Consider the following 21,014-nt stretch of genomic DNA (forward strand, 5'->3'; position numbering starts at 1 on the left):
AGCTGTGCAGAAACTTCTGGGTCCACCAGAGAACCCCTCTGCTTCCAAATGCCAAATGGGTAACAAATGGGGTTCCCCATTCATACCTTTTCATTGTACATGTTAGATTTGGGACACATGGAAAACCAATGCATTTTCCAGATTGTACTCCAGACAACCACAGGCTAGGAAGCGAAACCCAATGAAGTCAGCAGAATAAGCTACCATGAATAGAGAACAGCCACCACAAATCAAATCAGAAAAGGGCTAGCAATATCAGGGCAGTTATGATCCCCATCATAAGAACAGCCCTGCTAGATCAGGCCCAAGGCACATTTAGTCCTGTTTCACACAGTGGCCCACCAGATGCCACTGGGAGCCTACAGGCAGGAGTAGAGGGCATGCCCTCTCTCCTGCTGTTACTCCCTTGCAACTGGTACTCAGAGGCATCCTACCTTTGAGGCTGGAGGTGGCCTATAGCCCTCCGACTAGTAGCCAATGATAGACCTCTCCTCCATGAAGTTATCCAAACCCCTCTTAAAGCCTTCAGTCAGATATTCATCTGTTAAGGGATTATTATACTGGGCTTCCATTATGCCTATAAGCCTATACTGGGCTCATGGTCTCTCTTTTACATTCCTAATGGTGGAGAAAGGATGCTTTGTTCAGGACTGACCATGTGCATTTTGTGCTTGTTCTGTCACAGATCATTCCTCAGGACAATGACACCGAATCTAGCCTGACTTACAAATATATAATCCATGAGGATTCAGTACCTAATGTCAATAGCAACAACGTACTTCAAGAGGAGCTCGACACATTTGAGTGGGCTTTGAAGAGTTGGTCTCAATGTTCCAAGCCTTGTGGAGGAGGTATGACTTTATGGTGCTTGTTAATAATGTACTGGGTAGGAGTGGGGAGTAAAACAAGGGTATAAAGGAGTGTGTGTGTGTGTGTGTGTGTGTGTGTGTGTGTGTGTGTGTGTGTTGTGTGTGTGTGTGTGTTTTTCCCCAGTTCGGACACAGAGGCCCAGTCTGGACAATACCTTGCCCACACTTGTTATTACAAAGGGGACAGGCCAAGAGTGTGTTTGTTGTGATGTCTTCCATGGATGTTGTGACACCATTACATAGAAACATAGGAAGCTGCCATATACTGAGTCAGACCATTGGTCCATCTAGCTCAGTATTGTCTTCACAGACTGGCAGTGGCTTCTCCAAGGTTGCGGGCAGGAATCTCTCTCAGACCTATCTTGGAGAAGCCAGGGAGGGAACTCAGAACCTTCTGCTCTTCCCAGAGTGGCTTCATCCCCTGAGGGGAATGTCTTGCAGTGCTCACACATCAAGTCTCCCATTCATATGCAACCAGGGTGGATCCTGCTTAGCTCAGGGGACAAGTCATGGTTGCTACCAAGACCAGCTCTCCTCTCCTCACCATTAGAGATGTGCACGGTCCGGACCAGTCCGGACCGGCACCGAAGGGGGGCCCTTTCTTTTAGGGCGGGAGGGCTTTCTTACCCCTCCCGCCTCTTCACCCCCTCCAGCGCCTGTATTTAACTGAATAACGGGGCGCTGGAAACCAGCCGCTGCCGCCGCTCCCCCCCCCCCAAACAGATTTACATGCAAAGGTACCCATACCCCTGCCGCCGTCGCCCGCCTGCCAGCCAGCCAGCCCTCCCTCCCTCCCTCCCTCCCAGCTGCCCGCCCGCCCACCCGATCACTGGAGGCCCGGTCTACCCGGCCTTTTCCCGGCGGGAAGACCAGGCCTCCGGCGATCGGCGTCCTTTGCAGCGCGCACATGCGTGCGCACGCAAAGCGCCTTCAGTCTGCTGGAGGCCTTCCTAACGAGAGGAGCTCTGTTCGGTAGCTCCTCTCATTTTCTCCTAAAGCATTGGGTAAGGACTCGGGCGGGCAGGCAGCTGGGAGGGAGGGAGGGAGGGAGGGCTGGCTGGCGGGCGGGCGACGGCGGCGGCAGGGGTATGGGTACCTTTGCATGTAAATCTGCTCGGGGGGGCGGCAGCGGGGGCGGGGGCAGCTGGTTTCCAGCGCCCCGTTATTCAGTTAAATACGGGCGCTGGAGGGGGCGAAGAGGCGGGAGGGGTAAGAAAGCCCTCCCGCCCTTAAAGTTATACCCCCCACCCGGACCCGGACCAGCAAGGGCCGAACCGGTCTGGCAGTTCGGCCATTCCTTAGAATGGCCGCCGGACTGGATCGGACTCACCCCTACTCACCATTCCAGCACATCCCTTTAATACATATTGGAGGCTGCACATGTAAATGGCCCCTCCACACTTGCTCCTTTGGATGTCTACAAAGAATGCCACAACCGGCACACCCTCAACATGTCCCCTTTCTAATCGCAAGGGCCAGGAAGGTGTCCCCCAAACCAGCCTCAAGTGATTTATGAATTTGGGTTTCTCAACTTTGGATATTAAGTCACAAGGCCTCAAACATTGTTCTATGTATTCTGCAATAAAATGAAACTTGCACCAAAGGATCCCCAAATTTACGCTCAGAATAAATTTCATGAAGCTGGAAAATAAGTTATGCCCATATTTAGGAATGGGTTTTTTTTTCTGCTTCCAGGATTCAAATGTGTATCTTGTATTTTTGAAGAGTATTTAAGAGAATGCTTTCTCTGTTATGAGCCCTGCTTCCTATTGAGATTATCCAGGGAGGTCTGTCTGCAGTTGCCACCAGCTTGTCTGCTGGCTGTTCAGGGACAGGTCTTCTCTATTGCTGCCCTGAGACTTAGGAATGCACTCCCTACAGAAATAAGAGCCTCCCCATCTCTGATAGCTTTCAAAAGGACCCTCCGGGCATATTTATTCAGCCAAGCTTTTAATTAGATGTGTAGAATCTGTGGATTGTTTTAAATTGTTTTAATGTTTAACATTTTAGTTTGTTATTTCATTGTAAACTGCCCAGAGATGGAAGTTTGGGGCAGTATATAATGTGCAATATATAAATGTGTTAAATAAATAAATGATAAAAGTGATTTGCATGTCTGCTTTTGGTGGGGAATATTGCAAATGCCAAGTAACATGTTTTTTTCCTCCCACCCAACATGTGCGCTATTGTTTTTCCAGGTTTCCAGTACACTAAATATGGGTGCCGTAGGAAGAGTGATGGCAAAATGGTTCACCGCAGCTTCTGTGAAGCCAGCAAGAAGCCAAAGCCCATCCGCAGGATGTGCAACCTTCAGGAATGCACACAGCCATTGTAAGTACATGCAGGTTTGCAACGTCTTCTTGGGACCACCCATGTGGGGTTGAGAAGCCAAACCCAGCCAAGCACAGAGTCAGCTGTTGGTAGAATGCCAGGCAGCCTGAATCAGTAGCAGCCTTGCTTTTAGACAGTTATATAACTCTCCATGATGCCAGCCAATGAGAAGCACAAAATAAGGTCATTCCCACAACCATTGTAGCCAGCAGGAAGGGCACAGGGGGAAAGGCAAGATTGAGCTAACCTTCCCTGGCCGTGCATCTTGGGTGCCCACACAAGCACCTCTCCTGGGAACCACATGGCCATCTGGAGGCCACGAAAATGCATCCCAGCCTCCAGAGATCCCTAAATACACCACACAATGAGCGTGGTGCATTGAGGAATTTCCTCTCAAGCTGGACATTCTAGGTGCCCGACTATATGTCTGCTCAGGCTGACAATGGCAGACCTGGGTAAAAGGGTGCCCCGAGGTAAAAGGCCAGGTAAGAATCCTAGGCTACCTAGGGAGAGAGCATCGGGATCAGCCTCAATCCCAACACTTCACATGAGCAGCCCTACCCAAGTAGGGCTGCCCAAGGCTGGGTAGGGCTGCTCATGTGAACAGCCTCCATGTGTTGATGATGGCAATTTCATCCAGACCCAAGCTAAATTTCCATGTCTCACAGGGATCACTTTGGAATGAAAAATTAGGGCTGAAATGAGATGCCCCTGACAACTACTTCACTACTTCAACTGCAAGCAGCAAAAGTGGAATGGGTCATTTGGAAGATTTTGAGGGTGGGGGTGAAATTACTGGTGGGCTGAGGAAGCAAAGTTCTGTGGTCATATAGCACCCTTTGGTAGCTACAAGTTAGGGGACCACATTTTCGTTTACCCAGACTGATATCACAAGGTCTTAGTGCCCTTTGCTAAGTGGCACAGAGAAATGTTTGCTATAATTGCTGGAGCTTACAGTACCTCCACCTCCATCCAACTCACTCCCCTTTAGCAGCTGGAAAGGAAAGGAAATTACACTCACACAGCTTCAGCCTGCTGAGCCAGACACCATGATTTGCAAGGTTATGTCTACATTACAGATTTTCTATCCATTTTCTGTTTCAAATTGGTTTCTACTCTTGGTATGCATTATTAAAACACTCTTTCTTTACCTAATCTGCAGAACTTTTCCATCAGAGAACTCGATAGTTCAAAGACCATCAAGTATTTGTGTATGCATGCAAGGAAGTCGCTCTGGCTGATTACTCTATAAACAATTTAACAGCTCTTCTCATTCTGTTCCACACAGCTGGGTCACAGAAGAATGGGAGCACTGCACCAAAACCTGTGGGGTTTCCGGTTATCAGATCCGAACGGTGCGTTGCATTCAGCCGCTTCACGATGGGGCGAACCGCTCAGTCCATTTCAAGTACTGCAGCGGGGATCGGCCTGAGAGCCGTAGGCACTGTAACAGGACTCCATGCCCTGCTCAGTGGAAAACCTGGCCCTGGAGTCCGGTAAGCATCAGTAACGCCTTCTCCCTTTGATCACCCATAGGTATCTGCACAAAACGGATTTTGTGTGTTGTTTTGAACTCAAAATGAAATACAAAATGGTTAAAACATTTTGTCAAAACGGCAGCCAAGCCAGCTGTTTCAATGAAACAGACTCAAAATGTTTTGAGTGTTTCAAGTTTTCCGGCCATAGGGGGAAATGCAGAACTCAAAACACCCCATTGTTCCCCATGGGTAGCTCCTAGGTCCACCCAAATGGGTTGCGTGGTAGGGCATGATAGGTACTATCTACCACCCAGTCCAAAAACGAAATGGGCAAACAGGTGATTTTTACTTTTAAAACAAACAAACACCTTTTCCCAAAACCCTGTTGGATCCTAGAGGGGTTCTGAGGAAAGGTTAACAATGTGTCAAAAGTCACCCACTTGCCTATTTATTTTGTGGGTTGGGTGATAGGTAGCACCAATCATGTCCTACCACACAAGTCACCTTGGTGTCCCTAGGAGCTACCCATGGGGAACAATGGGGTGTTTTGAGTTTCCCCATTGTTCCCTATGGCTGGAACAAACTGCACTCACAGAGCGCACACAAGTTTTGCATTGCAACACGCATGCACGGAGATATCTAGAATGTGCTGGAGAAGGCCACTAGCCCAGGCTACTCTGGGGGAAGCCGGCAGGGATGGCGGGGAGGCACTGCTGCCTCTGCCGAAAATTAAGTACCCCTGACTCCCCTCCTGTCCCTTCTCTAGCCTTAGGGAAGCTTCCCTGCCACTTAAAGAGGAAATCCTCACCAAATTCCTCTTTACCAGTAGATCCCCAAACCGGTCTGCAAACTGGTTCGAACCATTCCGACCGGGTCCGGTTCAACCGGAACCAGAGCAGGCTGATTCAAATCCAGTTTGGAACCAGCAAAACCAGTTCTGTGCACACCCCTAACTCTGATTAGAAGCACACCAGAACAGTATCTAAATTCTAGTAGGGAGACAACTAACTAAACCTGTAAGGGTAAAAGAGTAGCGCAGCCTAAGTGTTCTAGTACTACTCTGAAAAGTTTACAAGCAAGGAAAAAAGCATTCCACAGTGGGCAGCTAAAAGGAGAGCTTTATCCTGCCAATGAACAGGATATGAATGGCCCTATAGGCCCTCTTTGTAAATTGGACCAATAGGCTCCAATTTGGTTCAATTTTCCATTCATCACTAAATGAATGCACACTGCTATTTGTTATTGTGTATTTATTTCTGCAGCACTGTCAATGGACATGGTGCTTTATAGCATAGCAATACACAAAGCAGTAGGTCCATGCCCTCAGGAAATGGGAGAAGCAAAGGTAATAGAGGATGAATGGAATAGCAATAGCTCCTTGATTCAGTCCAGCTGAGCCCATAGGGAGCATGCTTCTTTATTATCTAAAGCTTTGTTCATGATGTTGTGTGTTTCCTCATTTGGGCTGAGTCAGGAAGAACAAGAAGTTGACAAAAGGTTCCAATTGCGCACACAGCTGCCCTGTTTGGGAAAAGACTAAAAGAAAAACCAACAAGCTTTCAGGTGGAGAAGAAGGAGCAGGAGCAGCAGCATCAAATTACTCCCAAATAGCAGACTGACAGGATTTCAGCTTTTTAAAAAGAACAACTCCAGCATCAGAGTTGGAGAGATGGAATATTATATTCGTTACTCATCCATCTAGGGCAGGGGTTCCCAGCCTTTGGTCTCTAGATGTTGTTGGACTACAACTCCCGTCATCTCCAGCCACAGTGGTCTTCAGCCATTGTGTCTGGGCATGATGGGAGTTGTAATCCAGCAACATCTGGCGACCCAAAGTTAGTAACCTCAGTCCATGGATGCACACATGGAAGCATATCTGGCTTCTAACTAGACCATGTTGCTTGTGTTTAAAGCTAATCTCCAGCAAACTGCCTTGTTGCTTTTCTCCATAGTGTTCTGTGACCTGTGGTGAGGGAACTGAATCCAGGCAGGTCTTATGTCGTGCTGGCGACCAGTGTGATGGAGAAAAGCCAGAATCCTTGAGGGTTTGCAAGCTTGCTCCCTGTAATGGTAGGTAAAATGTTGCCTCCTAGCTGAATTGGGATGGGATATCTAGTTTGTGAAATGAAGGGTATGGCCTTAGCTAAGTGTGTTCTCACCCAGTTGATTTCAGGGAGAGAGAGAGTTGATTATTGTTGTTGAAAATATTTTTATACTGCTTTTCAAAAAAAAAAAAAAAGTTGAGATCATCCACAAAGGCAAAAACTGTGTTCTGCCTTGGTTTGGGAGCTGTGTGTGTTCCCAGTTTTCAGTTGTGTGAAAGCAAGAGGAAAACCTGGGTAGAAGTGATTGTGTGGAAGCAAGGTAGGAGGAAAATAATATCTCTTGATGTCTGTAAGATGTTTCCCTTAGGGAATGGGGCCATACCTCAGTGGAAGAGCATCTGCATGCTTACATGTAGAATGTCCCAGGTTCATTCACTGGCAATGGGGAAACTACAGGAGACCCCACCCACAGAACACTCCCCTGATCCAAGAATAAGACCACATCGACCAGCAGCAAACATAAGTTCTAGGACTAATTGGAATGTGCCCATAGTTGTCATGGCCACTATGAACTCCTGAGCAGCCCCAGATAAGCCAGTCCCAAAGTGGATGTTGAAATCACCCAACACCAAAAGCCTAGGTGACTCCAGCAGCGACCAGCTCCCTCAGCTCATTTAGGGAGTCTGTTAGGTGGTGGGGTTGGTGGTAGAATCCCCTATCAACAGAATCCTCAATCAACAGAATCCCCAATCTGTCCCGAATCCCCAGCACATTCAAAATAAGTCCCTTCACTCATAGGGATCCTGGTAAAGGAGATGTTATTCTTATGGACCACAGCGACTACACACACACACGCACACACCCTGCACACTTCACCTAACCTGCTTAGCAACAGAGTACCCTGGAGGAAGATGTTGGGCCCACACAGGATCCCTAGCCTCCCCCAAACTAGGTCTCAGTTATACAAGCCAGGCTGGCTCCTTCATCCACAATCAAATCACAGATGACTTCAATCTTATTTGGAACCGACCAGGCATTACAAAGGAGCATGGCTAGGTTCAGTGGGGAGTTGGAACTATTCCTGAGGCCTGAGAACTGACAGGGCAGGGGAAACAGTAATTAGATTACTGGATTCCCTTCCCCTGTAACGGCTTGCTGGCCTACCATCACCTGATCTTCTATTCCCCACCACTACTGAAATAGCCTCCCCAATCCCAATGAATGCGCCCCCTGCTCCATCCTTAACAAGAGAGCCCAGACACATCCCTGTGAGTAGCCTGGCACAAACCACTAAGAAACAAAAACTAAAGAAAAAACTAAAACTGGAGGACCTTGAGCATAACTTCCCCCCAGACCTCAGTCTCACACCGAAGGCCCAGCAACAAAGGCCGATTATCCTATGGATGCGCAAGTTTTTATTACTTTTTATTTTTTACATTTCTATACTGCCCCTTACAAAAACATCCCTGGGCAGTGCACAACCCCACAACTTTGTCATGCAAATGCTTCATTCGTTGGGATGTTAGCTAGTATGCCTTTGAATCCCAGTTGCAGGGGAACAAAAGTGAGAGGGGGTCATGCCTTAACTTCCTGCTTGTGGGTTCCTTAGAGTTCTCTGGCTGGTCAATGTGCTAAGCAGGATGTTTGACTAGATGCTCTTTTGCTTGATCCAGCAGTGCTTTTTCCTGTTCTTGTACGTATTTATGGATATACATCTTTAACATGTCATGCACTTGTAGATTACACATGGACACTGAGAAGTGCTAAGAAGACATTTTATACACAGTAGCCACTGAGTTATGTTTTGAACTGCTGATGACATCTTGCTTTTTTAAAGTGTATCTTTCATCACAGGAAGAAGCACTATTTTGTCTTTTAAATTCTTGGTGAGTTTGGCTGTTGGAGAGGCATTGAAGGCAGCTTTCAAAAGGCGGCCACAAAACCTAATAGGCCACAATGCCAGCTGGGTTTCTAGTGTGGAAAAGGATGCTGTGGATTTGCAGGAGGCAATAGGCCTGTGAATAAAAAGACCTTGGCCTGCTCTCATCCTTGCAAAAAAGCAAAACTCCTCACAGTTTCAGATTACCAGAGCACTAATATGCATTTTGGACTTGTAGAGAAAACAGAAGTTAAAATGAATTTAGGGATTATATGTTCCTAGGATAACTGGTTGCATTAAAAGGCCCTGAACAAGATACAGCTTCCATGCAACATTGTTGTTGTTGTTTCTGAAGTGTGAGGTGTTTTGCAATCCTTTGGACACAAGAGGGAAGCAAAGGCTTGCCTGTGATATGAAGATGTGAATGGCACGGAAGTTTTCTCTTCTGTCAAATGGCATGTTCCTGTGAATCTCTTTGGGATAGAAGATGCTTTCTTTCTAGATGTAGGGTAGAGGTGAAGTGAAGCCACTCTTGTGCTCCAGCTTAACGTCTGCTTCCATTCAAGGTATCGTTGAGCAACTAACCAAGACATTTTTTGCAAGTCCAAAGCACTTTCTTGCATCTTTCTCCCTCAGCTTCTATGAGGCAGATAGCCAAATGTAAGAAGAAGGTTGTTTACCATGGAAACCAGCCAAAGGATCCCAGAGCCCACATACTGAATACCAAGTGGGTGGATAGGTTGTGCACAGTTCACCTAAAAAGCAACAAAGCCAGGAACTTGTGAGTGCCCAACTCAGGAGTTGGTACTGATGTCGCCAAACATAGAAAAAAGTAGAAGTTTTAAAAGAAACAAATCTTTGCACACAAGCACTTGTCTGATCTTTCCAAATGTCTGGAACATCCATCAAATGAATGGGTGATTTTTTTAAGTACAATTCACAACAAACATGTGGTGACTTTTTGTTATTTGTGACTGACACTAAGCCCATTCACATGTTGTGTGGATTCAACACTCATATAACAAGTGAACAGTATACACAGGTACAGATCTGTACCTTGGTACAGTCATTCACATATTATGTTGAAGGCAGGTACACAAGTACACTTCCTGTCTGTTTCATGCATTTGAAGGCCCTGTATCCAGGTCCACTTTTTAAATGGTACATTCATTCACTCAAACAAATGTACAGACATCTGTACTCTCATACAGCATAATGTCTGAATTAGGGATGTGCAGACCAGTCCAGCGGTCCGGTCCGTGGTTTCGGGATCGAACCGAACCACCACCCCCAGTTCCGTAGGACCGGAACCTAGATTTTTTCCAATTCTCGATAATGTTTTACATTGGGGAGCAGTTGAAAATTGCATCCCTTCCACCTGGAGTGGAAGGGATGCAATTCTCTAACCTTCTCTATCACCTTAGGTTCTACAACCAGATTTTGCTGCATCAGGCTTCTCAAGAAGTTCATGAACTATAATGAAAGTGCAATTGGCAGAATGGATGGAATGAAGACATTTGTGCAAAGATTTGTGTTTTGACAGTAGCTGTTATCATTTAGCTGTATTCTAGATGTGTGCAGCCAAATATTCACATCTGAAATTGCTACAGATGTTTTACCTTCACGAGACCTTTCAAATTCACCTTGGGAGGAAGTATAATGCAATGGCTGCAAGTGTGAGCTATGAGCCAAGAAGTCCCTGCTCCAAAACAAGTCCCTGATCATACTAAACAAGTTTTTTAAAACTCTTATTCGCCGTACACTCATTACGTGACGATGGATCTTTTGCTGCTGTTTAAAAATCAGTTCAAGACCCATCTTTTTAGAGAGGCCTTTTAATATTTTGTCTGCAGCTCATATCTGGTGGGTTTTAAAAAACATTTTAACTTTAAACCGACTACTTTTAAATCTGGTTTCTGTTAATTTTATATTGCCGTTAAATATGCTTTTTATTAGTTTTGTATTTTTTTTATCTGTTCTCCTAATTTTGTGAGCTGCCCCAAGCAGTAGTTCACTGGAGGGGCAGGGTATAAATATTTAAAAGAAATAAATAATACCACAGACAAGTCCCCATCACTCAACCTTAACCTTTCTACCTACACTATGGGGATAATAATGTTGGCTAACCTTACAGGGCTGTTGCAAAGATTGTTGAGGAAATATATGCGAGGTTCTCCAAACACCTTAAAAGCACTATGTGAATACAGGTGGCCTTCGTTATCCTTGGGGGTTCTGTTCTCACCTATAGGTGCAAATACGGAAACCGCAAATAACAAAACCTTGCCCCTATCCAGGTGTTAGGTTCCTACACACACACAAAAAGGGCTAAAAAAAAAAGTGGGAAGGAGGCAGAAATAAAGCACTGTACCTTGCTCTCCAGGTCTCCAGCAATGTTCCCCCAATTCCTCTGATTTTGTTCCAACATTTTTTTTCAAACAACCCAATCAGTGTAACTCAAAATTTCCTCTGTTTTTCAAAACTTCCCTTCCCTCCCAAACCAAACTGTTAAACTGATATTCTCAAAGTGCAACTAAGGTACAACGGCCAAACCCTGCCAGTTTTCTTTGCAAGGCAAGTTACACATTCAGTCCTATTTACAAAAAGAAGAGTTTTAGGAATATCAGTGCAGTAATATAGGGGCTTATTTACAAAAAGAAGTTTGGGCCTCATCCCTTCACACCCTCCCTACCTTCGGTTCAGATTGTGGCCATGATGCAGCAGAGGATTTTCCAGTGCTTTTTCTCCCATACCATTTTCCTGAACTGAATTGTCCCTCCAGAGCTGCTCTTTGCCTCAGGGGGAAAAGCTGCATGCACCATATTTGGGTATCTGCAGATGTTCCCCCACGAGAAGAAATGTTCCCCCACAAAGTTCAGATAAAGAAAATAGCACCAGGACAAGGTTAAAAAACAACAACAACAACAACCCTTTCCAGAACTGCAATACCATCCAAATTCTCTCCCCCTCCCGCTCTCTCCTGGTCTGACAAAATTTAGCAAGATGGATACTTTTATTTTTGCCTCAGAACAAAACAGTTATTTAACTGAACATATCAAGATTTTTCCAGTAACAAGTGAAACAGAAATTTAATCACCATCAGGATGTTTTGCCAGTTATCTGAAACAAGCGCCTTTGCAATTGCCTCTCCATAATGAGCCAGAAAGTCACAACCAGAAATATACTACCCTCCACATTCCGCTTGCTTTTAGAGAGTAGATAAGAAGCTAGTTTATGCTTTTTAAAATGTTTAGTAACTTTTTAGAGCATTACCTTGACATTGTATCTGAATTGTGAAATGGGAGGGGGAGGAGAGTTTGCATCCAAATGCCGGGGTCAATGGGATCAAAGTACGCAGAGACTATGTTGTATACAGCTATTCCTTAGAACATCAACAGAAATAGAACTGCATAAAAGGAGAGAACAAACTGTTCTTTGGGGTTAAAGTTTGATTTAATTTCCCTATAATTAGTCAGAATTCCAGCAATAAAAAGCCGTGGACCTTTATTCTGCCATTAATGTGCTTTTTTGCATTACTATAATAATTATTGTCATCATCATTATTAGTATTCCACTAATCCTTTGGCTTTGGGATTCTTATCTCAGTGTTCTTTTCGCTCCCCCAATCCCATGGTCTTGGAAATATGCTCTTTTGGGCTCACAGAAACTTATGTCCCATAAGTAGGCTTAGGACTGAGCTCCAGTCCTCACAGGTAAGATAAGGAGACAAGGAAGTCGTGCACACAGTCAAAAACTGTGCCCTACCCAGGTTTGAGAGCTGTGCGTGCTCCCAATTTTCGGTTGTGTAAAAGTGGCACAGCGGGGGGGGAAGCTAGACTAACAAATAGAAGGTTGCCGCTTCAAATCCCCACTGGTATGTTTCCCAGACTATGGGAAACACCTGTATCAGACAGCAGCAATATAGGAAGATGCTAAAAGGCATCATTTCATACTACGCAGAAGGAGGCAATGGTAACGTAAACCGCCCTTAGCCAGTTTTGGAAGGGTGATATAGAAATCAAATGAATAAATAAATGGTAAACCTCTCCTGTATTCTACCAAAGAAAACCACAGGGCTCTGTGGGGTCCAGGAGTCGAAATTGACTTGAAAGCACACTTTACTTTACTTTCGAAGCTAGCTAAGAGAAGTGGGGAGAAGTGATTGTATGGTAGGAGGAGAAGCTACCCAGGTTTTCCTCCTACCTTGCTTCCACACAATCACTTCTACTCAAGTTCCCCTCCTACCTTGCTTCCACACAACCGAAAATTGGGAGCACACACAGCTCCCAAACCTGGGTAGGACACAGTTATTGACTGTGTGCATTTCTTCCTTGTCTACTTATCTTACCTGTGAGGACTGGACCTCAGTCCTAAGCCTACGACCTCTAGTTGGCCCAGGAAGTAGGTTAGATAATTACTGCCATCTGCAAAACCATTCACTCTAGTAGTCCCATTATAAGAAAAACTCTGCTAGCATCACAGGGATTCCTAACCTCAGGTCCCCAGGTATTATTGGACTCCATCTCCCATCAGACTAAAGGCCGTTGTGGTTCAGGAAGATGGGAGCTGTAAAGTTTGGGAACCCCTGTGCTAGCATGAGCAGATTGTGGATTGCCTCCTAAATAAAATAGTCCAGGGCCACGTTAGGAGTATCCCATCTTTGCTGGGGACTTAAATTCAGGGATCCTACCAAAGAATGTATCCATAGGTACACTGATGGCACCACTAGCAGTTTCCACCCTGTGCTTTCTGTGATAGTAGCTGGCCAATATTGGGAAAACTCCTGTTTTTCGGTGTATTGGATAAAGAGGTAGTAGAAGAACACCCACCTGTTATGTGAACCATCTGACCTTCTTGTCAGAGCTCAGTGTTTACTTCTCAGCAAAGACTTTGAGCAGAAAAGGGAGTTGTAGCTAGCCGTAGAAACACACATGTAGCAGAGAGACTTTGTTCTTTGGCTTATGGCAAACATTTTTAGCCAGACTTTTAAGTAGTATATTGTTCTGATAATGCTTGATCTTTAATAAAAACATGCTAACGTATGCTTTTGTATCCATTTGTTTTAACCTCTGTTCTAACTAATTAAAGAAGGTAAGTAAGTGCATTTGTATATTCAGGCTAGTCCACCGCAATGTCGTATGTGGAGCTACCTTTGATATTACTCAGAAACTACCATTGCTTGAGAATATGGCAGCTAAAGCGCAGGATGAGAGCAGTCAGTGAGAACACGCCAGTTTTCAAACAGCTTCACGAGTTTCCCCATCTGTTTCCAAGTACAATTCAAAGTTCTCTGAGGTTCCCGGCTGAAACGGAAGTTCTCCCACAACTCTTCAGCTTGGTTGTAGGGGGGCAGCATGCTAGGGGAGTGGAACTGCACTACATTCTGACCTTTTTGCCACCCCCCACATTGTGGCAGCAGTGATCCCCCAGGAACTGCCATTTTCCTCCCAGCACACACTTGCAAATGACACCATAGCCTGACTCGGACATGCTGTACATGTGTACACGTGTTTGTGGGAATGACTGTACCTGTGTTCATTTTTAAAGTGAACTCACATGTCGTGGAGACGTGAAGCGCGTGCTACAGGCTTATTGAAGCCTTTTGGAGCATAGCCAGCAGCAGCAGCAAAATGTAAGAAAGGGCGGCAGGGAGGTATCCTGCCACCCCAATCATTAACAGAACTATGGGCGCTGGAGGGGAAAAGCGGTGGGAGGGGTTAGTAAGCCCTCCCCCCACTCTTAAAGGAACCCCCCACCCCAGTGCCGGACCGCAGTTCTGCGGTTCCGTGCACACCCCTACAGATTTCATGCTGCTGCTTTAGATTTTAGCTGTTGCTTCCTACTGTTTTCAAGATCTGATTTTGATTATTCTTAATATCATTTCCTGTTACACTTGGTTGTAATGGCCTTTGACTACTGTGTAAGCAAATACATGTTATGGTACTTGTTGCTATTTTTATTAATGTGAACCGTCTTGGAAAACATCTCCATTATAAGGCATTTAATTGATAGATAGATAGATACAGATGCACATCTAAATACTGGAGCTGAAGACCTTTAAACAAAGTTTTAAAAGGTGTGTTTACAGGAAGGTGCCCAGTTGCTCTCCTGCAAATCATGAAATAAAATCCACATTGGAACATCCCCCTTAAATACAGCAAGCAGAGTGGAGGGTGCTAGATAATTTGTGGGGAAGGGAAAATCCAAGGAAGTATGTTGCTCTTGTGGCGGGTCTTGTAGTGGCTGCTTGACTTGAACACAAATGTGGCCACTTTGTAATAGTTCTCCGATGATCTCAGCAGCAACATGCTGTGCATATTGTTTTTCAAACAAATACAGCGATGTTCAGATGGGATTTTTAATGCCTTTCTAATCTGGCTTCAGCCAGTTCTGAAGGAGCTGATCCTCCCAAGGTAGACTTCAACTTTAAAAGCCTTAATGTTTAGCTTAGAGCACTTCACGAAAAGACACATTTTACATGGCCTTCCCGAAAGAACTTCACACAGCCACCAGGGGAGGACTAAGCTCCTATCCCCTTCTCATCAGTCTCCACCTGCTGCTGCCTCCAGTTGTTGTAGGAAGGGTGTAGCTCACTGGTCAAGCACATCCTTTGCATGCAGACGGTCCCAGGTTCGCTCTCTGGCATCTGCAGGTAGGGCTGGGAAAGGTCCCACTCCTGGAAAGCTGCCACCAATCAATGTAGATAATATCCAGCTAAATGGACCAAGAATCTGAATCAGTCTAAAGCTGCTTCATAGATATTGGGGAGTGGCTATAGCTCAATGGTAATTCACCAGCTTTACATGCAAAACGTCCCAGGTTCAATCCGGAATATTCAGGGAGGGATCAGAGAGACCCCTTTCATGGACAGCTGCTGCGTGTCGGTGCAGACAGTATTGAACAAGAAGGAAACTACTCACCTCTCTCTAATTAATGGATCACAGATCATTTTTAGGACCTTGTACCCCTGTTATCTGGTCAAGTAAAATGGACAGTCATCAACTTAGCACTAAGGATAAAAGTTGAGTTTTTGAGTCTGGCAAAAGCCTCCTTCAGACGTTATCCAAAAGCCCCACTGTAGCAGCCATATACAGTGGGGGTGAAGGGGGAAGAAATCCCAAGCCCTGCCACATCACTCATCCATATGCCCCACCGCTCATGGTCATGATGGGGCTTGTCTGAAGAGGGAAGAGCTCTCCCGATGATGGTAGGCATATCCATTATTCCCTCTTCAGACCCCCATCGTAACCGTGAGTGGCTGGGCATGTGGGTGAGACACATGGTGGGACTTTGCCCCGCTGTGCACAGCTAAGCAGGGCTTTTGGAAAATGTCTGAATCAAGCTAGAGTTGAAACATGATTGTGCTGAAACTGCACCTAATCTCATAATCTAAGTATGGCTTTAGAGTTTGGCCCCAGTTCTTATCTGTTAGCATGTATGAGTAGAGGAACCCCCGAGGTGGAGCTGATCACTGCAGGTAATTGCGGCAAGCTTCATATCAGGGCTTCCACTTCACAGATCTAGCGGGGGGGGACCTTATTTGGTGGGGGAAGAAGTAGACATCAGTAGTCCCACCTAGAAGCGTTCACGCTGGCCCCAGCAGGGAGATGTTGCCTCGTTATCAACAGAGAGTGTAGCTTCACAGGACCATGAGAGGCTCTCACAAGATCTCAAGGCAAGATCTCGCGAGACTTGCCCCAGCTGTCAGGAGCTATATAGGGAAGGGCTGGCCAATGATGAGGGGCCAGTCCAACAGGAGGGCTTGGTGTGGAAATAGCCCTGGGACTCTTACTGAGCTTTGGGGGTAGCAACAGTAGGGCAGGGCTGGTGAAAGGAACAAGCCCTGCCTGTAAGCCTCAAAGCTCCCTCGGCTGAAAGCTCTGAGGCCACCTCAATCTCCTGGTGGATGATTTGATTTTGATTTGATTTGATTTCTATACCACCCTTCCAAAAATGGCTCAGGACGGTTTACACGGAGAAAGAACAAATAAATCAGATGGCTCCCTGTCCCCAATCGACTCACAGTCTAAAAAAGAAACATAAGGCAAGATACCAACAACAGCCACTGGAGGGATGCTGTGCTGGGGGTGGAGAGGGCCAGTTGCTCTCCCCCTACTTACTAAAGAAAATCACCACGTTAAAAGGTGCCTCTTTGCCCAGTTAGCATGGCCATACCGAGAGCATGACAGTATACATGTACTGACTGGTGTGCAAAAGATACATGCCAAAGAGTCTTGCTGAGGGATTCCATGTTTCTCAACAAGACCTCACTGAACTTGCGCTGGGTTTTGTCTTGCAGATGAACCTTGCCTGGGAGACAAGTCTATCTTCTGCCAGATGGAGGTGCTTGCTCGCTACTGCTCCATCCCAGGCTACAAAAAGCTGTGCTGTGAATCTTGCAGCAAACGTAGCAGCACTCTCCCACCCGCTTTCCTAAGCGAAGCCGCAGAAACCGCAGAAGAGGACATGATTGCCAACCCTGGCCACCCACCCAAGACTTGGGTAGCTCCGACTTCTTTAGTCCCTCTTCGCTCTGAGACCATCCCGGAGAGACGAGGTTCCTTGGGCAGGATGTCCTCTATAGAGAAAGACTCACATGCACTTACTCCTCAAACCTACGGCAGGGCCAGAGTGGCTGACCCAGCCCAGAGGAGAGTTCAGAACCAAGCAAGGAATAAGACTTCCAGGCCCATTACAGTGCCCTCTCAACTGCCTACTAAAAGTGGACATCTTGTGATTCACAATTCTTCAGCCTTGTTAGATATTGGTCCTGCTGTGGCATATAACCATAGTTCAGCTGGTGTCCCTGCTCCACACAGAACCTCAAGGAAGACTGAGAAGCCAGTTGACCGGCCGCAGCCTCCGAGGCCTTCCACTGTGGAGAGATGAAACATAGAGCAAAAAAGGAGTGGGGGGAGGGAGTTCCCAGGAGTGGAACATTTGTCTCATTACTTTGCTCCAGGTACCACGGTGCATGCAAACTCTCCAGATGCAAGACCCTTGAGAGGTCATCGGCTCTAAAGAAGACACAAGTGCGGGCTCACTTTCCAGTGGCTTCCCTCCTCCTCCTCCTCCTCCCACCACCCCCGAATATCTGATTCTCTTGGGTGCTTTGAAGGGAAACACCAAAGCTACATGATCAAGAAAGCAAGGAAATTGGTGTTGCACATCAACTGCTCTCCCCCCGCCCCTGCCCCCTGGCCACAAGTCACTGAAAAAAGAAAGGAATTGTGTTTTCCTCCAGAGTGAGGAGGGGGAAGGCAGCCAGATGTACCAAAGTTTACACTTGGATGAAATGTGTTGTTGTTTTTTACTGTGGAACAATGGAGTCCATAGGAATTGTATTGCTAATTTATCTCTATAAACAAATGATATAATGAGATTCAGGTTTGCAGCTGTTGTGTACATAGTGTATATTATTGGGAAAAGTCAGTATTATTTTTCAGAGTTTTGTGTTGCTCAGCCATTTGTTTACAGACCTTTGCATTTCAGGATCATGTTTAGGTGCCTACCATTCAGTTCTGCCTTATTTCCATTCCATGAACATCTTCATTGGCTGGGGTCGAACAAGCCCACTGAACATGCTTGTGTGCTTCGATGCATGGGGTCTAGTGCTTCTCTGCATCCATGGGGGCTTTGGGGGTTTCTTACTCCCCTTCAGCGCTTTCCGAACTGCTCCAGAATGCTCACAGACTTTACACAAGGGCAGCCCTGCTGGATCTGAAGTTGCTTTTCAGGGGGCACAAAGTACTGCAATGAGGAGCAGAGGGGTGTGAGTCAGAAGCCCCCAAATGCCAGTGGAAAGTCTGCCTACAGCTCTTTGGATCCCAGTGACTAGCATTTTCGTGACAGATAATCTCCCATTTGTATGTCCTTCCGAGGGCATTTGGGTTTAATCTCAGCCATGCAACGCACAGCTTGGGAAGTGAGGAAGTACAAAATGTACAAGGCTTGAGGTGATTCATTTGCGCCGCTTAGGGCAATGTTCAGGGTTGCTGAAATGTACTGAAAGCTAAGGGGAAACTAACTCTGTACCTCTGAGAAAACCACCCAGGCTAATGCTCCAGCCTATACTTAATGGGGCTCCACAGAGATCTAGATTAGCAGTGCCTTCTTCTTTTGCCTGACGCTTTGCCTCCGTCAGCGCTGTCCAGAGGGTGTCTGGTACGTGGGATATGCAGAAGGCCTACATCATTGTCACTGCAGTACAAGTTTCACTGCCAATCCCATAACCAGCCAGTCACCAGCAGATACCATGTGCAGTGTTTAACATGTCTTGCAGAGTTCCACAGGTGTTTTGCACCCTGCAGCATCTCCCAAGTGCAAGTTGTGCTAGAGTGTGTGTTGCACAATTGCTGGAATTGCACAAGAGAATTGCACAGTTGCACAGCCATTATTTCCAGTGGCGGTGCAATTGTGAAATTCTCTTGCACAGTTTCAACCTTTGTGCAGCATGCACAGCAGTGCTCCTGGTGTGCAAAACACCTGTAGAAGAACACTGTGCATAGTGTGTGAGCCACTGCCAGCACCAGTGACACCAATACTGGGTTGCCCCACACCATGTTGAATCTCTTTGCAAACAGGTAAGTTTATCCCCCTGCAGCACGCAAAGCAGCAGATGTAATCAGAGCCTGAGGCTGAGAACCTAGTGCAAAAGCTGAAGAAGCTAAACAGGGGCATCCCACCAGGACCTATTAGTAGTGCGTCTCATTGAAATGAATGGGAGTTGTGTAAAACTGTATGGGGAGAGGAACATATCTCCCTAACAAACAGAGGCACATGGTCCGCAAGCACATGATGCAGAATATCCTAAGACTAAGTAGGGCTGGGCTGGTCAGTGCCTGAATGGACGTCTGTGGAAACCCCACATATGCTGCCTTAGGTTTCATGGAAGAAAGGTGGGATAGCAGAGTAAATAATTAAAATGTTTTGCATGCAAAAGGTCCCAGTTCAATCCTTGGCACTCCTAGTTAGAAGATCTCCGCTAATGGGGTTGGAAAAGACCTCTGCTTGAGATCAATGAATCTGGGGACTCAACATAGGAAATTGCCATATACTGAGTCAGACCATTGGTCTATCTAGCTCAGTATTGTCTTCACAGACTGGCAGCGGCTTCTCCAAGGTTGCAGGCAGGAGTCTCTCTCAGCCCTATCTTGGAGAAGCTGCCAGGGAGGGAACTTGAAACCTTCTGCTCTTCCCAGAGCGGCTTCATCCCCTGAGGGGAATATCTTGCCGTGCTCACACATCAAGTTTCCCATTCAAATGCAACCAGGGCAGACTCTGCTTAGCTATGGGGACAAGTCATGCTTGCTACCACAAGACCAGCTCTCCTCTCTCCTCACTGCCAGTCAGGGTAGGCAATGCTGAGCTAGAGGGACTGGTGATCTGAGCCAGTCTACGGCAGCTACGTGTGCTCACACAAGGAACTGGCTTTATACAAAACCACACTGGGCAATTCCTATTCTTTTCAGTAGGGCGCAAGAGACCCTCCTGCTTGTTGTATTGTACCCATTGAATATGGCAGAAGTACTGTAATGTTCATGAGGATAAGGCAACATTTTTTAATTTCTAAATGGCCTGTTTGTCATTTGTCGAGCCAAAGAGCATCTCCCAACTAGAGTAGGCACAGCTGATGACAGGTAGATGTGGCAAGGGCCGAAAATGAACTTTGGTTTCTAATCAAGTCCAAGATGAGAGAGGACTTTGATTCTGGTGGTGTGTCAATCAGTCATTAGCCATGTCCGTCACTATCCAACTTGTCCACCATTTCTGTCTGGCAAGCTCTCTCTCTCTCTCTTCTGGATTTTGCTGTAAAATACTTGTATATAGGAATGAAAAATAAAGCTATTTATTAAAAGTTTGTTGTCGTTTTCCATGCTAGTATCTTGTGTACTGAATATTTACACTGAAATAGTGGCCATATTCCTCAGTGTAACGTAGAACAAATACATATAACAAGTGGATCTTTCCAGTGGGTTTCTGCACACCTCCCGCTGTGTGTGTGTGTGTGTGTGTGTGTGTGTGTGTGTGTGTGTACACACACAGAGAGAGGGAGATGTGCAGAAACTGAAAAAATCACTTGTCTTCTATACACTCATTGGGATTCTCTTGTAGAAGATCCTTAGAAGTTTCATCTTGAGATGAAACTCATTTTCATTCATTTTGCATTTCCCTTGTCTCATGGAAACCTGGTTGGCTACCTTTGAATATTCTCAGATGTTTTCCCTCAGGTGTCACTCTGAAACCACTTTGAATTTCACTGTTTGACATTTTGGTGCCAAACTGTGGAAATGACAAGTTACCTACTGACTAAGGTCTACTGACATGTTACCTTGACTGACCTGATCCACAGCCCTTCAGTGGTGGAAGGAGAACTGCAGAGGCCTGCTGACCTGGGAGGAGCCTTCAGCAGTGG

The 21,014-nt window shown here is 46.1% G+C and overlaps 1 protein-coding gene across 4 annotated transcripts in view; it reads left to right on the forward strand.

Annotated features, from left to right (window-relative positions):
* Window positions 1–20,459, forward strand: part of ADAMTS3 (ADAM metallopeptidase with thrombospondin type 1 motif 3) — a 175,210-nt gene extending 154,751 nt beyond the window's left edge. For all 4 annotated transcript variants that reach the window (XM_053256803.1, XM_053256804.1, XM_053256805.1 and 1 more), the window contains 5 exons: window positions 686–851; window positions 3,068–3,200; window positions 4,489–4,696; window positions 6,631–6,748; window positions 16,899–20,459. In XM_053256803.1, the coding sequence (XP_053112778.1) occupies window positions 686–851; window positions 3,068–3,200; window positions 4,489–4,696; window positions 6,631–6,748; window positions 16,899–17,488 (1,215 nt within the window). In that variant the 3' untranslated portion in view covers window positions 17,489–20,459. The remainder of the gene's footprint in view (window positions 1–685; window positions 852–3,067; window positions 3,201–4,488; window positions 4,697–6,630; window positions 6,749–16,898) is intronic.
* Window positions 20,460–21,014: the final 555 nt, after the last annotated feature.

The sequence above is a fragment of the Hemicordylus capensis genome, chromosome 5 (assembly GCF_027244095.1).
Source record: "Hemicordylus capensis ecotype Gifberg chromosome 5, rHemCap1.1.pri, whole genome shotgun sequence".
NCBI classification, from domain to species: Eukaryota; Metazoa; Chordata; class Lepidosauria; order Squamata; family Cordylidae; genus Hemicordylus; species Hemicordylus capensis.